The sequence below is a fragment of the Melospiza georgiana genome, chromosome 29, assembly GCF_028018845.1.
Source record: "Melospiza georgiana isolate bMelGeo1 chromosome 29, bMelGeo1.pri, whole genome shotgun sequence".
NCBI lineage: Eukaryota > Metazoa > Chordata > Aves > Passeriformes > Passerellidae > Melospiza > Melospiza georgiana.
In genome coordinates, this window is record NC_080458.1 from 5,699,380 (window position 1) to 5,714,707 (window position 15,328).

At 55.3% G+C, this 15,328-nt stretch overlaps 3 protein-coding genes across 3 annotated transcripts; all 3 read right to left on the bottom strand.

The window, feature by feature from the left end:
* Positions 1–3,036, bottom strand: GPR182 (G protein-coupled receptor 182). Its single transcript, XM_058042160.1, has 2 exons — positions 3,016–3,036; positions 1–1,352 (listed from the first exon to the last, which is right to left on the bottom strand). The coding sequence occupies exon 2, from the start codon at positions 1,342–1,344 to the stop codon at positions 247–249; it is 1,098 nt and encodes a 365-aa protein (XP_057898143.1). The 5' UTR covers positions 1,345–1,352; positions 3,016–3,036; the 3' UTR covers positions 1–246.
* Positions 3,037–8,161: 5,125 nt separating this feature from the next.
* LOC131094528 (retinol dehydrogenase 16-like) lies at positions 8,162–10,870 on the bottom strand. Its single transcript, XM_058042178.1, has 4 exons — positions 10,549–10,870; positions 9,296–9,554; positions 8,448–8,611; positions 8,162–8,382 (listed from the first exon to the last, which is right to left on the bottom strand). Exons 1-4 carry the CDS (start codon positions 10,868–10,870, stop codon positions 8,162–8,164), a joined length of 966 nt encoding a protein of 321 aa, XP_057898161.1.
* A 591-nt stretch (positions 10,871–11,461) lies between these two features.
* LOC131094525 (retinol dehydrogenase 16-like) lies at positions 11,462–14,514 on the bottom strand. Its single transcript, XM_058042175.1, has 4 exons — positions 14,018–14,514; positions 13,151–13,409; positions 11,997–12,160; positions 11,462–11,842 (listed from the first exon to the last, which is right to left on the bottom strand). The coding sequence occupies exons 1-4, from the start codon at positions 14,337–14,339 to the stop codon at positions 11,625–11,627; spliced, it is 963 nt and encodes a 320-aa protein (XP_057898158.1). The 5' UTR covers positions 14,340–14,514; the 3' UTR covers positions 11,462–11,624.
* Between the last annotated feature and the right edge of the window lie 814 nt (positions 14,515–15,328).

Genomic DNA, 15,328 nt, shown 5'->3' on the forward strand with positions numbered 1-15,328 from the left:
AGTAACAAACTTTATTATTGCAAGGGAATGTAATGTTCTTATCAAACGGGGAATATAATTTTCTCTTATCCTTCCTTCAGGTTGAACACAACAGCGCTCCAGGGCAAGATGTCCATAGCTCCCAGCTCTCCTCAAGCCTGGCACGGGAGGTGCCCAAGCAAATCGTGTCCTCAGCAACAGGAAAACCAATCCCACTGTCCCCAGGATGGAGCCACCAGGATGGAAGTCGGGAGAGTCTGACCCTCTTTAGCTGGGAGGGCTGTTGTCCTTGGCGATGACTATGGAGTGCTGCGTGCTGGAGGAGGAATTCCCAGCTCCCTTCTGGCCACCGTGGTCCTTGGGGATGTACTTGACCACGGCGGAGATGAGTTTGCTGCGGAAGTTCTTGCTGAGGAAGTTGTAGAGGATGGGGTTGACGACGCAGTGCAGCAGCGTGAAGCAGTCGATGATGTCGTAGAAGAAGTAGAGGAGGTGGGCGAAGGTGCAGTGCAGGATGAGGTGGTTGCCCTCGAGGGTCAGCAGGGTCAGCACCACGTGGAAGGGCAGCCAGCTGAGCAGGAACACCCCGACGTAGGCGTAGATGAGCAGGCAGTGCTTGCGGCTCTCGGGCTTGGCGCGCCGGATGAAGCGCGCCGTCAGCACGTTGAACGCCGCGATGACGGGGAAGGGGATGAGGAAGCCGACGGTGGTGGTGGCCAAGCTGACCGCCAGAGCCCACTCGTCGTACGTCTCAAAAGGAGCCATGAAGATGCAGATGGGCTCCCCAGTGTTGACCAGCTGCATGTGGGCCACCTCCAGCACGGGGACGGCGGCGGCCAGGAGCCAGCAGCAGGCGCAGACGGCGCGGCGCGCGCGGTGCTGGTGCCGCTGCCAGAAGACAGAGGAGCTGGTCAGGGTCACGTAGCGATCCACGCTCAGGCAGGTGAGGAAGAAGATGCTGGCGTACATGTTGCCGAAGTAGAAGTAGTGGGTGAAGCGGCAGAGGAAGCTGCCCCAGAGCCAGGTGTAATCCAGCATCACCTCCAGCATCCAGATGGGCAGCGAGAGCAGCACGCCCAGGTCGGCGATGGCCATGTTGATGATGTACAGGTTGACCAAGTTCTTGGTGCCCCTTGTCTGCCAGTTGACCCAGATGACGAGGAGGTTCTCCACCAAGCCCACCACGAAGATGACCAGGTAGAGGATGAAGAGAACGACTCGTTTGATGTTCTCGTCCAGGCTGAACTCGCAGAAGGTGTAGGTGTGGTTCAGGAGGTAGAACAGCTCGGACAGGTTGTGGTAGTCGCTGTACTCACTCGGGACAGTGTGTGTCTCCATGGGGACAGTGGTCACCTCCTCGGCCATCCTGGTGGCTGCAGGGAAAGGGAGAACACTGAGCTGAGAGCCCTTGTGTGGGGCTCAAAAAGATCCTTCTGGAAGCTTCCAACCCAATTTTTACTCCCACGGTGACTCCCTACATCGACCCTCAAAAGATGCCGTGTCCACCCAGGTGATTCCCTCACATAAATTCCAGCCACGAAGGGGAGTCACCACATGTGGTGGCTGTGCCCTGTCCCGGAGGCTGGCCTGAGACACAGAGAGGTGTTGGTGACTGTCACAGAGGAAAGCCACCGCTCCCACCCGAGCTCTCGGGGTGTGATCATTAATCAGCCACCCTCACCCTGCCAGGAGCCATCAGGACACCCAAACAGGTGACAAAATTACACATTTCTGGGAAAATGCAGACCTGAACATCCTCCCAATGCCCCAAGCGAGAGCCCCGATCCCAGCATAGCGAAGAGGCTGCGAATGTGCCCGGGAGCCGCCGTTCCCTTGGGAATCCTGCAGGATTCCGCCCTCCCAGTGGGGTTTCCCTGCTTCGTTTGGAGCCTGGCAAGCCAAGATGAGGCACATCTGGTGTCACCCGTGAGTGTCACCCCTGTGGCACCCAGCCAGGCTGGCACCCAGCTGGTGTCACCCGTGAGTGTCACCCCTGTGGCACCCAGCCAGGCTGGCACCCACCGGCCCCAAAGCCAGGGGAGGATGGAGATGCCACCCCAAGGGATCCTGGACATCCCGTCCTCTCTCTGTCCTGCAGGTCCTGAGAGGCTGCTGGGGGTGACGAGAGACAGGACAGATGGACGGGAGAGGGGACAGACGGACAGGAGAAGGGACAGGCAGACACGACCAGGGACGGAAAAATGGGAGAAGGGATGGACAGATGGGCGAGGGGACAGATGGATGGGAGAGGGGACACACGGACAGGAGAAGGGGCAAGAAGAGAGGACCAGAAACAGACGGATGGGAGAGGGGACAGATGGACGGTAAAGGGGACAGACGGACAGGAGAAGGGACAGACAAACGGGAGAAGGGACAGAGAGACGGGCAAGGGGATAGATGGATGGTAAAGGAGACAGACGGACAGGAGAAGGGACAGATAAATGGGAGAAGGGACGGACAGATGGGCAAGGGGACAGACGGACAGAGAAGGGACAGGCAGACAGGAGCAGGGACAGATAAATGGGAGAAGGGACGGACAGATGGGCAAGGGGACAGATGGATGGGAGAGGGGACAGGTGGACGGGAGAAGGGGACAGACAGACAGGAGAAGGGACAAGCAGGAGAAGCGATGGATGGATGGATAATAAAGGGGACAGATGGATAGCGAAGGGGACAGACGGACAGGAGAAGGGACAGACAGATGGGAGAGGGGACAGACGGACAGGACCAGGAACAGATAAACAGGAGCAGCGACAGACAAACAGGAGAAGGGACGGACGGATGGGAGAGAGGACAGACGGACAGGAGAAGGGACAGCAGACTGGGCGGACAAACGGGCAGACAGGGACAGACAAACAAGGAGAAGGGACAGACGGATGGGAGAGGGGACAGACGGACAGGAGAAGGGACAGACAAACAGGAGAAGGGACAGACGGATGGGAGCAAGGACAGAAGGATGGGAGAGAGGACAGACGGATGGGAGAGAGGACAGACGGACAGAAGCGACACGAGGGAGCAGGGACACTGCTGCCTCACCTGCCTGGAGCGGGGGGATCCTCTCGGCTCGGCCGCTCGGGCTCCTCTGGGCACGGAGCCGGGGTGGGCTCGGGGGCCGCTCGCTGGGCAGGAAATGAGCGGCGTGGTTCAACATCCTGAGCCCGGGCTCGGGGACATTTCACGGCATTTCCAGCGCCGGGACTCCGCTCCGCTTTGATTTCACCGCAGGCTGGGGATGGGAGCGGGGAGGTGTCGGTGCGGGAGCCGCAGGTGCCTGGGGATGGATGGTGCGGGAACCAACAAAATTATTGAATTTTGGGAAAGCTGCGAAAGGCAGGCAGGCCTTGGAGACAGCAGAGCTGTGATTAGAGCTAAGCAGCAGCCATGAGATAAATCAGCAGAAAAATTATTTAAACTGTAGAAAAGCAAAGACAAATAGAACAACGGTCCGTGTATTAATGCTTGTTTAGAATAACTCCCTAAGCTACAGAAAAGTTTATCTAGCAAGATATTAGGAAGGTTGAAGCTTAATAATGGAGCTCTGTGTGTTGTGCTTTAAGGCTTACAAGCAGGTATTGTATTGGAAATAAGCAGCATTGTTTAACCAAAGGTACCTGTGCTTATAGTGGCTGGATAGAACCACTGTCAATGTGCTTTTGCTTTGTGTGATTGGTCAAAAAACTTATAAAGTAAGTTGTAACGTTAAATTCTGGGTCTGCTGCCTGAGATGTGAGCTGGGGGCGTCTTCCCATTGTCATCATCATGTAATGAGAGCGATGCTGGAAAATAAAACAGCTCGAGGCGCGTTCCACAGCAGCCCCGTCTTGTTTGTGTCTGTAAATAAAAATAAAACAGCTCAAGGCAGTTCCACAGCAGCCCTGTCCCATTGGTGGTCTGTAAATAGCCCCCCTTGCCGGGGAGGGATGGGGGTCCCCGAGGCTTCCTGAGTGTCCCCTCCACTGTCACCCCACTGTGATAAGAGGTTGGATCCTGCCTGGATGGGGAAAATCCATCCCACAGCTCGGAGGGGTTGGGTTAGAACAAAAACACCAAAGCTGCCCTTGATGCCACCTTGGTATCAGGGTGAGCTTGTCAGCGTTCAGAAACGCAAAATCACGAGAATGATTCTATTCAGGGCTTTTATTGAAGAGCTGGAGGCACCTCAGGGACACAAACGTGGTGTTGGGAGGATGCAGGAGTGCCCAGAGTGTGCTTTAGATTTGGAAAGGAGAGCTCTGGGTGTCAGGGGTACAAACCCAAATCTGACCCCGACATGGGTTAGGGATGAACATGTTTTTATATTCTATCGTTCTATAACTTTTATGTTAATGATTAAACTTATATTGTTCTGTTGTACACATAGATTTCATCCTGCTCTACGTGGGCCCCCTCAAATTTCTGACAGAGTTTCTCATGATTCTTCCTACGATTAAACAATAATTATATTTAATTACTAAACAATCATCACACCTAACAATTATATCATTTATCATATACTGCTTGCACAGGTGCAATTTCACATGATCTGGCCTAACATTTTCAGAGCCTACTTTAAACATTTTTCCAGGGCCCCACTAAGTCCAGCTTCTTTCTAATTCCCCGAATTTTATGATTTTAAAACCTTTTACTACCAAGCTCAGGGTTTTTTTTTTTCAGTGGGAAAGGGCTGAAAGTTGAACTCTCTGCCCCATGGCAGATGGATGTCGCCAGAGAAGCACCTCTGGCCAGGCAGTAATTAATCACAGAGCCTTGATTGCCCTGTGCTCTGGCAGGGGAAACCAAGGGGCTCAAGCCTTGCCCTGGCGCTGGGGATGGGGGCTGATAGGCAGCAAATTTTGCATCGTGCTGCAAAACGGCTTTTGCAAAGCCCTGCGAAACAATTGCAGGAAATCTCATTTTTTTTCCCAAGCGCGGCCAAGACTGCGGGATCAACAATCAGCTCGGAAGGAAGGCTCGGGGAGCGGGGAAGCGCCAGGGCGCTGATAAGTGGGGGGCTCACAACAACAAACCCAGCGCTGCTGACCTCGTGTGCGGGTACCGAGCCCGGCAGGAGCGGCTTCCAAACAGGAACTCGGCATTTTCGGGCACGTTTTGGGTCATTTGGGGTCGTGGCGGTGGTGAGGGGCTGCGGGGGTTTGTCCCACCCCAAGGGGAAGAGATGCTCTGCTGGTTTTATTTAACAGGTCAGGCGATTTTCACGCCGAATTCTGGGGCTGAGCAGCCAGACTAAACAGCGAGCTACAGACTTAACTCGAAAAATGTACATTGCGCCTAAATCAAAATGGATTTCTGCCCTGGAAAATTTCCACTCTGCCTCGTTCCCCCCTTTTCCTAAAAGGAATAAATAAATTCTTTTACTTCATGCAAATTCCTGTGACAATAAACGTGCTTTAGTGCTTTACCATGCATGTTTGATAAGGAGGATAACGCAGCTATTCACTGCAGCATCCTCCAATTCCAAATTAGCAATATAATGGATAATCCTAAACTTATTCCAACTGATATTAACAAAACGACAACTTATTAAAGATTCCATTTGCAGCTGGTGACCACCCAAAGATCACATCCCACCAGTTATGATTTATTTTGTTTTATTCTTTGCAGAATTCTGCCGTCAAGGATTGTGCGGGGGTTCTGATCCTGGTGGGAACAGCGAGGTTTGGGGGCTGGTTGTATTTCCAAGCCAGCTGAGAGGGGTTGGGACAGGCAGCTTGTAGCTGTGATATTTTCTGAAAAATTCTTTTTTTTTCTTAGGATTTTTTTCTCCTGAGAAGCTGATAAGCCTCAAGAACAGCATGTAAATAATGATTATCTGCAGCTGTGGAATGCAACAGTTTGATATGCGATTGGTTGGTTGTTTCTCATTAATGGCCAGTCATAGTCCAGCTGTCTCACGCTCGGGTCAGTCACAAGATTTTATTATCATTCCATTCCTATTCTCTTCCTTTAAACCTTCTGATGAAAATCCTTTCTTCTATTATTTTAGTATAGATTTATTATAATATAGTATATAAAATATATATATTATATTATATATAATATAATAAAGCAATATATATATTATATTATATTATATTATATTATATTATATTATATTATATTATATTATATTATATTATATTATATTATATTATATTATATTATATTATATTATATATATTAAATAATAATTAAATTATTAAAAATAATATATTAAAATAAATGATAAATTAAATTAAATAAAAATAAAAATAAAATTAAATATTAATTAAAATATAAATATATTTATAGCCATTATAATGATAAAATTTAAAATAATATATTAAATATATTATGAATATATTATATATTATATTAAGAATATATTATATATTATATATTATATAATATAATATAATATAATATAATATAATATAATATTATATTATATTATATTATATTATATTATATTATGTTATGTTATATTATATTATATTATATTATATTATATTATATTATATTATATTATATTATATTATATTGTATTATATTATATTATATTATATTATATTATATTATATAAATATATTATAAATATATTATATGTAATATGTAATTATATAAATAATATTATTAAATTATTAATAATTGTATTAAAAATAATAAATCAAGTCTTCTGAAACAGAGTCAGATCCTCGTCTCTTCTCTCATCCTGGGGCCCTGTGAACGCCGTCACAGCAGCTCAGCCCTTTCTGCCCATCCCTGCCGCAATATTGGGGTGCCCCAAGGCTCTCAGCACCCCAAATGTGCAGCTGCAGAGGGGGGCTCCAAGCAGAGGCAGCGCTGGGGATCTGCAGTTCTCCAAATCCTTCCCTCCCCTGGCAGCCGGAGGGATTTGGGCACAATTTGGTGTCTCACGGCAGGTACAGCCACATCCCGGGGGGTTGGAACACCACATCCCCACCCTGGGGACATCCCGACCCTGGGGACATCCCGACCCTTGGGGACATTCCGACCCTTGGGGACATCCCGGCCCCGGTCGCGACCTGCGGGGGCTGCAGGGCGCGTTTGAATTTTCTAAGCCAAGGAAAACACTCGGGAAAAGCTTCCTTGGCTGGGGAAGCAGCTCGGCGAGGCTGGAGGCGGCTTGAGCAAGGTCCCGGCTCCTCCTCATCCTCATCCCTCCCGCCCTCCCCGTCGTATTTCGGGGTCCCGGTCCAGCGTGGGCTCGGTCCTTGCCGGAGCTTGGGGGGGTTGAGCTGGTGCTGCTCCGGTCCCGCAAGAAAATGCACAACCTCAGAGACCTGCCCTGAGTACTGATCGCTAATCAGCTCTTAATTAGCCCGATGAGTGACGCAGGGATCACCGCCCACGAGCCCGGGGCATGGATAAACACGGCTCTGCCTTTCCCAGCCCGTTCCCTGGCAGATCAGCCGGGTTATCCCGGGATATGCCGTGCCCAGGGGATAGATAAACACCGCTCTACATCGCTCTGCCTTTCCCAGCCCGCTCAGCCGGGATATCCCGGGTTATGCCGTGCCCAGGGGATGGAAAAACATCGCTTTCCCAGCTCAGTCCCTGCAGCCAAGCCAGGATATCCCGGGATACGCCGTGCCCAGGGGATGGATGAACATGGCTCTGCCTTTCCCGGCTCTGCCCCTGCCAACCGAGCCGAGATATCCCGGGATATGCCCAGGAGATGGATAAACACGGCTCTGCCTTTCCCTGCCGGGATATCCCGGGATATTCTGTGCTCAGGGGATGGATAAACACGGCTCTGCCTTTCCCTGCCAGCCGAGCCGGGAAATCCCGGGATATGCTGTGCCCAGGGGATGGATGAACACAGCTCTGCCTTTCTCAGCCCGTTCCCTGCAGCCGAGCCGGGATATCCCGGGATATGCCCAGGGGATGGATGAACACGGCTCTGCCTTTCTCAGCCCGTTCCCTGCAGCCGAGCCGGGATATCCCGGGATATGCTGTGCTCAGGGGATGGATGAACACGGCTCTGCCTTTCTCAGCCCGTTCCCTGCAGCCGAGCCGGGATATCCCGGGTTACGCAGCTGCTCTGAGCACAGGCAGAGACCGGGATCGTGCCGCGGGATTCCCCGGTGGTCACCGGCACCGTGGCCAAGTGACCATGGGACACCTCCAGCATTGCACCGCCTTTATTGAGCACCTTCCCGAGATCCTGAGACACCCACGGGCCACGTCCCCGCTCCGGCGGCCATCAGGGGACCCCGCTGGCCGGGATGGGCAGGAAGAAGCCGATGATGGCGTCGGACAGCCAGGCCGGGCAGTAGCTGAGGGGGAGGAAGATGAGCCGAGCATCCCAGCCCGCGGCGTAGCGGCTGCGGGGACAGCGGGACAGCAGCGCGTGTGCCATGGCATCGGTGACAGGCGACAGGCGGCAGCTGCTCAGGCGGTGCAGCAGCGCGGTGCTCCTGGCATCTGGGTGGGCACAGGGGGGTCAGAGGGATGGAGGAGGGATCAGGGGGACGCGGGGATGGACTCACATTTGTCCACGTAGTGGCGGCCGTAGGCTGCCTGGGTTTCTGCAGGGAGCCGCTCCCAGAGGCGAACGAAGCCCTTCACCAGCGGGCCGGGGTCGATTATTCCGGTCTGGAAGCCTCCAGGTTCGATGATGGAGACCTGAACCCCGAAGGGACGCAGCTCCCGCCTGCCCGAGGTGGGGGCGTCAGCGGGAGCTGCTGCCCCGAGGGGGACAGAGATCGGGGGGGAGTTTGTGGCACACCCCAGGCGTTCCATCATGGGCCATGGGGAATCTTATCCTTGCTCCAGGGACCCTCTCGGATCCCGAGACATCCCTGGATGGCGGGATCCTGGAATCCCCCTGAACCTCAGTGCCTCAGGATCATCCCAAACCCCAGAGAATTCCCGGATCCTGTGACTTTCCTGAATCTCAGCGCCCCGGGGCTCTCCTGGACCCCTCTGGATCCCGGGATCCTGGAGTATTCCCGTATCCTAGGACCCCTCATATTCTCAGCGCCCCAGGACTCCTCTGGATCCCGGGATCCTGGAATCCCCCTGAACCTCAGTGCCTCAAGACCACCCCAGAACATTTCTGGATCCCGGGACCTCCCAAAATCTCAGCCCATCGAGACTGCCCTGAACACCAAAACCCCGGACCCTTGGTCACCCCAGGACCTCCTGGACTGGTCCATCCAGATCTCCTTGAAATCCTTGCCCTGGTTTCACACCCACAGCCCTGCCCACGCTCCCAACCCCACTTGTGCCCAGCGTTTCACAACCTCTCTGGGGAAAATGTAACCGCGAGTAAACACAGAAATAAAACCCCGCCAGAGGACAGCGAGGAGAGCTGCGGGGGCTGACAGAACCGCACCTGAGGCTGTCAGAGAAGGCTTCCACGCCGAATTTGGAGATGCAGTAGCCTCCGCCGAAACAGGACAGGCGGCCCATCACGCTGGCCACGTTGACCACGCGGCCCCGCGCCCGCCGCACCAGGGGCAGCAGGCTCAGGGTCACCTCCACCAGCCCCACCAGGTTGACGTCCAGCACCTTGACAAAGTCCTCCTTGCTCAGCCACTCGTTGGGGGCCGTGGGGCTGCCGATGCCTGCGTTGTTCACCAGCCCCCAGAGCCCTGCAGAGGGGATGGGGTGAGTTGGGGCTGTCCCAAAGCTCACAGCCCAGCGCCAGCCTCGCCTGTGTTGAGTGGGTGTTGGGAAGGATGAAAGTTTTGACGAGAAAGTCCCACAGATATGTGTGCTTAGCAGAAAGATTTTAAAACGTAGAGTCTGATGAAGGAATAGAGATGGAAGCAGATTTTGATATAGAAGAATTGCTGAGCCAGTCTCACAGGATAACCAAGAAGTCAAAGGGTTTGTTAGTTAGAAGGGATTTTTATGGCTTAGAGCAAAGGATAAACTCACCCCAAACAAGAAGTTTTTACCAAGCAGGAAGGTAGCACAGGCAAGCAAGGCAGCAAAGTTGCAAGTAGAAAACAGATCTCAGAATCTTCCACTGCAAGAAAACTGAAAAACAACCTCTAGCTTTAACTGTAATGTACTGACTTTTAGTGATTGGAGAACAGTAACATGAATATGGTAATTACAGTAGTTATGATAGGCTATAGAAAATAGTTAAGGTGTAGATTGGTTCTGCTGTATTAAGATGCTTAGCAAAGAAAAGTATAAAATGCAATGTAACCAAAAGAAAAGTATAAAATGCAATGGAACCAAAACCAAAGGGTCTCCAGGCCTGCCTGCAGCTGGAGCTGACAGCTGTAGGCACAGCTCTGTCACCCATGACCCTGGACTGCTGTAACCTCTTGGATGGACTAAACCGCATTTTGGAGAGCCGCTGGAGCCCCACATCTCTCAATTAGGCTCCTACAAGTGGGCAAGGTGGCAGGAGAGCTGTTGGGGTAATCATGTCTTAATTAGCTGATTTTCAGGGAGAAAGGACTGAAAGCTGAACTCTCTGAGTGGGCAGCGCTCCTGCAGGACCCGATGGCAGATGGATGTCGCCAGAGAAGGGGACAGGAATTAATTACAGAACCGTAATTGCTCCGCAGCCTGGCATGGAAAGGCAGAGGGGACAACAGGGTGACAAGAAGGACATCGACCCCTTTTTACCTTGATCCCCCACTCGCTCCCGCACCCAGGCGGTGACGCGGGCGATGCTCTCGCTGCAGGTGACATCCAGCAGCACGGTCTGCAGCCGCTCGGAGGTGCCGGCCCGCAGCTGCGCGGCGCCGCTCTCCGTCAGGCAGGCGGCCAGCACCCGCAGCCCGCGCCGGTCCAGCTGCCGCGCCAGGAGCTTCCCGAAGCCGCTGTCGCAGCCCGTGATCAGCACGTGCTTCTCCGGGAGCCGCGGCACCGTCTGCCGCTCCCGGTGCCAGCGGCGCAGCAGGAGCAGCGCCAGCAGCGCGGCCGCCGCCACCGCGCACAGCCACATCCTCGGTGGCGGCACCGCTCGGGGACGAACCGCGCTCCGGCCGCGTTTATCGAGCCGGGATTGCGGCAGCTCCCCGCCCGAGGGGAGGTTTGTCCTCTTGATTTGTGGTCTGGGTAATTCCCGGCTTGGCGTTGCGGCGTTGTCGCTGTGCCTGGGGCTCTGCTGTGCCCGTAGCAGGTGGATCCATCCTGGATGGATCCATCCTGGTGCTGGAACCTTCCAGACACCGCCAGCAGCGCCAGCCCTGGGTCTTTCCCTCTCACCCAGCGTTGGTGGGCAGCGGTGTCCCCAAATGTGGTGGTGGAGCAGCACAGTGTCCCCCAACCAGCTTCAGGAGGAGGCGGAGGAAGCAGAGGAGGAGGAGGAGGAGGAGGAGGAGGATTCTGTAAGAAGCTGCCCAGTTCTTTGCCTCGAGGGAAATCTGCTCAGCTTGGAACAGGTCTGAGTTTTACTGGCATGTGCCAACACCTGGCATGTGCCAGTCTGGGCAAGTCCCCTGGCACCTTTCCAGGGCTGGATCCTGAACGCAGCAGGTGCTCAAAGCACCAGAGCCTCCAGGCACAGCCTGAGTGACACACACCACGCTCAGCCAGGAGGGGACAGGACAAAATTTATTCAGGACAAACCCATCTATGAGCAGGGCACAGAGGGTCAGACATAAACGCAGTTACAAATTCAGTGCTGCAGCCAATTCTGGATCCAGCTCAGCGTTGTTGGATCTTACTCTGATCTGGCTGCCAGCTGCAAGCCCACCTCAGGCTTTCCCACCAGGTTTGGGGTAGAGCGTGGTGAACAGGGCGTCGCTGAGGGCTGAGGGCAGGTAGCTGAGGGGCAGGTAGAGCAGCTTGGCATCCCAGCCAGCAGAATAGCGGCTGCGGGGGTGCCGGCTGATCAGAGCGTGCTCCATGCAGTTGGTGACCAGGGACAGGTCACTGTTGTAGCCCTTCTGCATCAGCTTGAGCAGGGAAACAACTGCAGAGGCAGAAAATACCACTGAGATCCTGGAGCTGGGCAGAGCCAGGTGGCTCCAGGGGGGTTTGGGGCAGTGGGACCCCCATGGGACCCCCATGGGACTCCTTGTGTCAGGAGACAAAATGATCACTCGGCTTTTGGGGGAGGTACTTACAGCCCCTCAAGTAACTCTCCCCATAACTCGCTTTGATTTCTGCAGGAAGCTTCTCCCAGCAGGCCTGAAAATTCTTCCCCAGGTTCTCAACGTTGGTGATCATGGTTTTGAAGTAGCCCGGCTCGATCACGCTGACCTTCACCCCGAAGCTGCGCATCTCGATCCTGGAAGGGATTGAGCCCTGTGGGACGTGGGAGCAGCACCCAAGGGTGCCGGTGCCCAAATCTCCCATGGCACGGAGCCTCGTGCCAGAGGTGTGGAGCAGAGCCTGACCAGTGGGCATTGTGCCAGCCTGGCACGTGGCTGAGGTGGTGATTCAGTAAACATTTGGCACAGCTGGATGGGTTGGGGACAAAGCAAACTTGGGGGCGGCAGGGCCAATGTCCACAGGGGAGGTTCCATGCCCACATCTCCCATGGCATGGAGCGTCATGCCAGAGGTGTGCAGCAGAACCAGTGGACTCTGTGCCAGCCTGGCACGTGGCTGAGATGGTGTGCCAGCAAATGTTTGCCACCCATCTGGATATGCAGGGAACAAAGCAAAGCTCAGGGCAGCTGGGCCAATGTCCACAGGGGAGTCTCCATGCCCACATCTCCCTCGTGCCACAGGTGTGGAGCTGAGCCTGCCTATGCCAGTGGACATTGTGCCAGCCTGGCACGTGGCTGAGATGCTGTGCCAGCAAATGTTTGCCACATCTGGATATGCAGGGAACAAAGCAAATCTCGGGGCAGCAGGGGCACGTCCTGCAGGATCTTGGACAGGGCCAATGTCCACGGGTGAGGCTCCATGCCCACATCTCCCATGGCATGGAGCATCATGCCAGAGGTGTGCAGCAGAACCAGTGGACTCTGTGCCAGCCTGGCACGTGGCTGAGATGCTGTGCCAGCAAATGTTTGCCACCCATCTGGATATGCAGGGAACAAAGCAAAGCTCAGGGCAGCAGGGTCACGTCCTGCAGGATCTTGGACAGGAGCAAGGTCCACAGGAGAGGCTCCATTTCAGGAGCTGCTCACTTCAGCAGCAGAGACAAGACCGACCTGTGCCCGGTCACAGCTGTGTGAGGGTGGGACCTGGCAGCTGTGCCAGACAGAGTCCAGAAAAACAAGTTGGGAAATGATGATGTAGAACTTGTAAGTCTGCTGATCCAGCCTTACCTGAGGCTGTCAGAGAAGGCTTCCACGCCGTACTTGGAGATGCAGTAGCCTCCCCCAAAGAAGGACAGGCGGCCCATCACGCTGGACACGTTGACCACGCGGCCCCGCGCCCGCCGCACCAGGGGCAGCAGGCTCAGGGTCACCTCCACCAGCCCCACCAGGTTGACGTCCAGCACCTTCATAAAGTCCTCCTTGCTCAGCCACTCGTTGGGGGCGGTGGGGATGGCGATGCCCGCGTTGTTCACCAGCCCCCAGAGCCCTGCAGAGGGGATGGGGTGAGTTGGGGCTGTGCCTTGTGACGGTGTTCTCGGGGGTCTCAGGTTGAGGGAAGAGAAGAGGATCTGACTCCGTGTTTCAGAAGGCTTGATTGATTATTTTATGATATATATTATATTAAAACTATACTAAAAGAATAGAAGAAAGGACTTCATCAGAAGGCCAGCTAAGAATGGAATAGCAAAGAATGATAAAAGCTCTGTCTCGGACTCTCTCCGAGCTAGCTAAGCTGTGATTAGCCATTAATTAGAAACATCTAACATCGACTAATTAAAGATCCACCTGTTGCATTCCACAGCAGCAGATAACCACTGCTCACATTTTGTTCCTGACACCTCTCAGCTTCTCAGCAAGAAAAATCCTAAAGAAAGGATTTTTCATAAAAGACGCCTGCAACAGTCCCAAAGCCCACAGCCCTGTGCCAGCCTCGCTTGTGTTGAGTGGGCAAGGTGAACTCTCTGCCTGCAGGACCCGACGGCAGATGGATGTCGCCAGAGAAGGGACAGGAATTAATTACAGAGACTCCGCAGTGTGGCGTGGAAAGCCAGAGGGGACAACAGGGTGACAAGAAGGACATCGACCCCTTTTTACCTTGATCCCCCACGCGCTCCCGCACCCAGGCGGTGACCCGGGCGATGCTGTCGCTGCAGGTGACATCCAGCAGCACGGTCTGCAGCCGCTCGGAGGTGCCGGCCCGCAGCTGCGCGGCGCCGCTCTCCGTCAGGCAGGCGGCCAGCACCCGCAGCCCGCGCCGGTCCAGCTGCCGCGCCAGGAGCTTCCCGAAGCCGCTGTCGCAGCCCGTGATCAGCACGTGCTTCTCCGAGAGCCGCGGCACCGTCTGCCGCTCCCGGTGCCAGCGGCGCAGCAGGAGCAGCGCCAGCAGCGCGGCCGCCGCCACCGCGCACAGCCACATCCTCGGTGGTGGCACCGGGACCGGTAACGGGATGGCGAGTAGGACGCGAGCGGGAGACGTTTGTCCTGACCTTGGCCTTTCCCTCCGGGCGCTGTTAATAATTAATTCGAGGATCCCGGGGCAGATCGCGGTGATACCGCTGGGCCTCCGGGCGCTACCGGGATGCGGGAGCGGCTCCGCCCCGTCCTCTCACGGGCTCGTCCCGCTGCTGCCGCCTGGAGCCCGCCGGGCTGCGGGCGCTGTCCCGGGATGTGTCCCGGGGCTTCGCTCTTGCGGGGAATCGTTAACGGCAGCGGGGCAGCGCCCGCGGGTTCCCGCATCGGTGCGGGGCCGTCCCGGGAAACCCACGGAGCCCGGGACCATCCCGGGGCACGGAACATCCCCGGGTGCCCTCCTGATCGCGGGGCTGTCCCGGGACCCTCCCAGATCCTGGGATCACCCCGAAAGCCGGGACCACCCCGGAGCTCAGCACCACCGGGTCTACTGGACACCGGGACAAACCAGGACCGCGTGTCCGGGGACCTCGGGACAATCCCGGACAGCCCCTCCCGGGACCCCCTCGAACCCCGGGACACCCCCGGACCCCCACGCCCCCGGATTTCTCCGGACACCGGGACATCCCGGGGCCTCCGCGCTCCCGGACCCACCCACCCCGGGGCATTTCAGGACCCCCAAAATCGCCCCTAAACTCAGCCCCTCGACTCCCACCCTCCTCGGGACCCCCTCGAACCCCGGGACAACCCCGGACCCCCACGCCCCCGGATTTCTCCGGGTCCCGGAATACCCCCGGACCACCGGGACATCCCGGGACCTCCGCGCTCCCGGGGCATTTCAGGACCCCCAAAATCCTCCCTAACCTCGGCCCCCCGGTTCCCACCCGCCTCGGGACCCCCTCGAACCCCGGGATATCCCCGGACCTCAGCACCCCGCCACCCTCCCGGTCCCGGGACCCCCCGGCCCCCGCGGATCCCGGGACCTCCCCGGTGCTT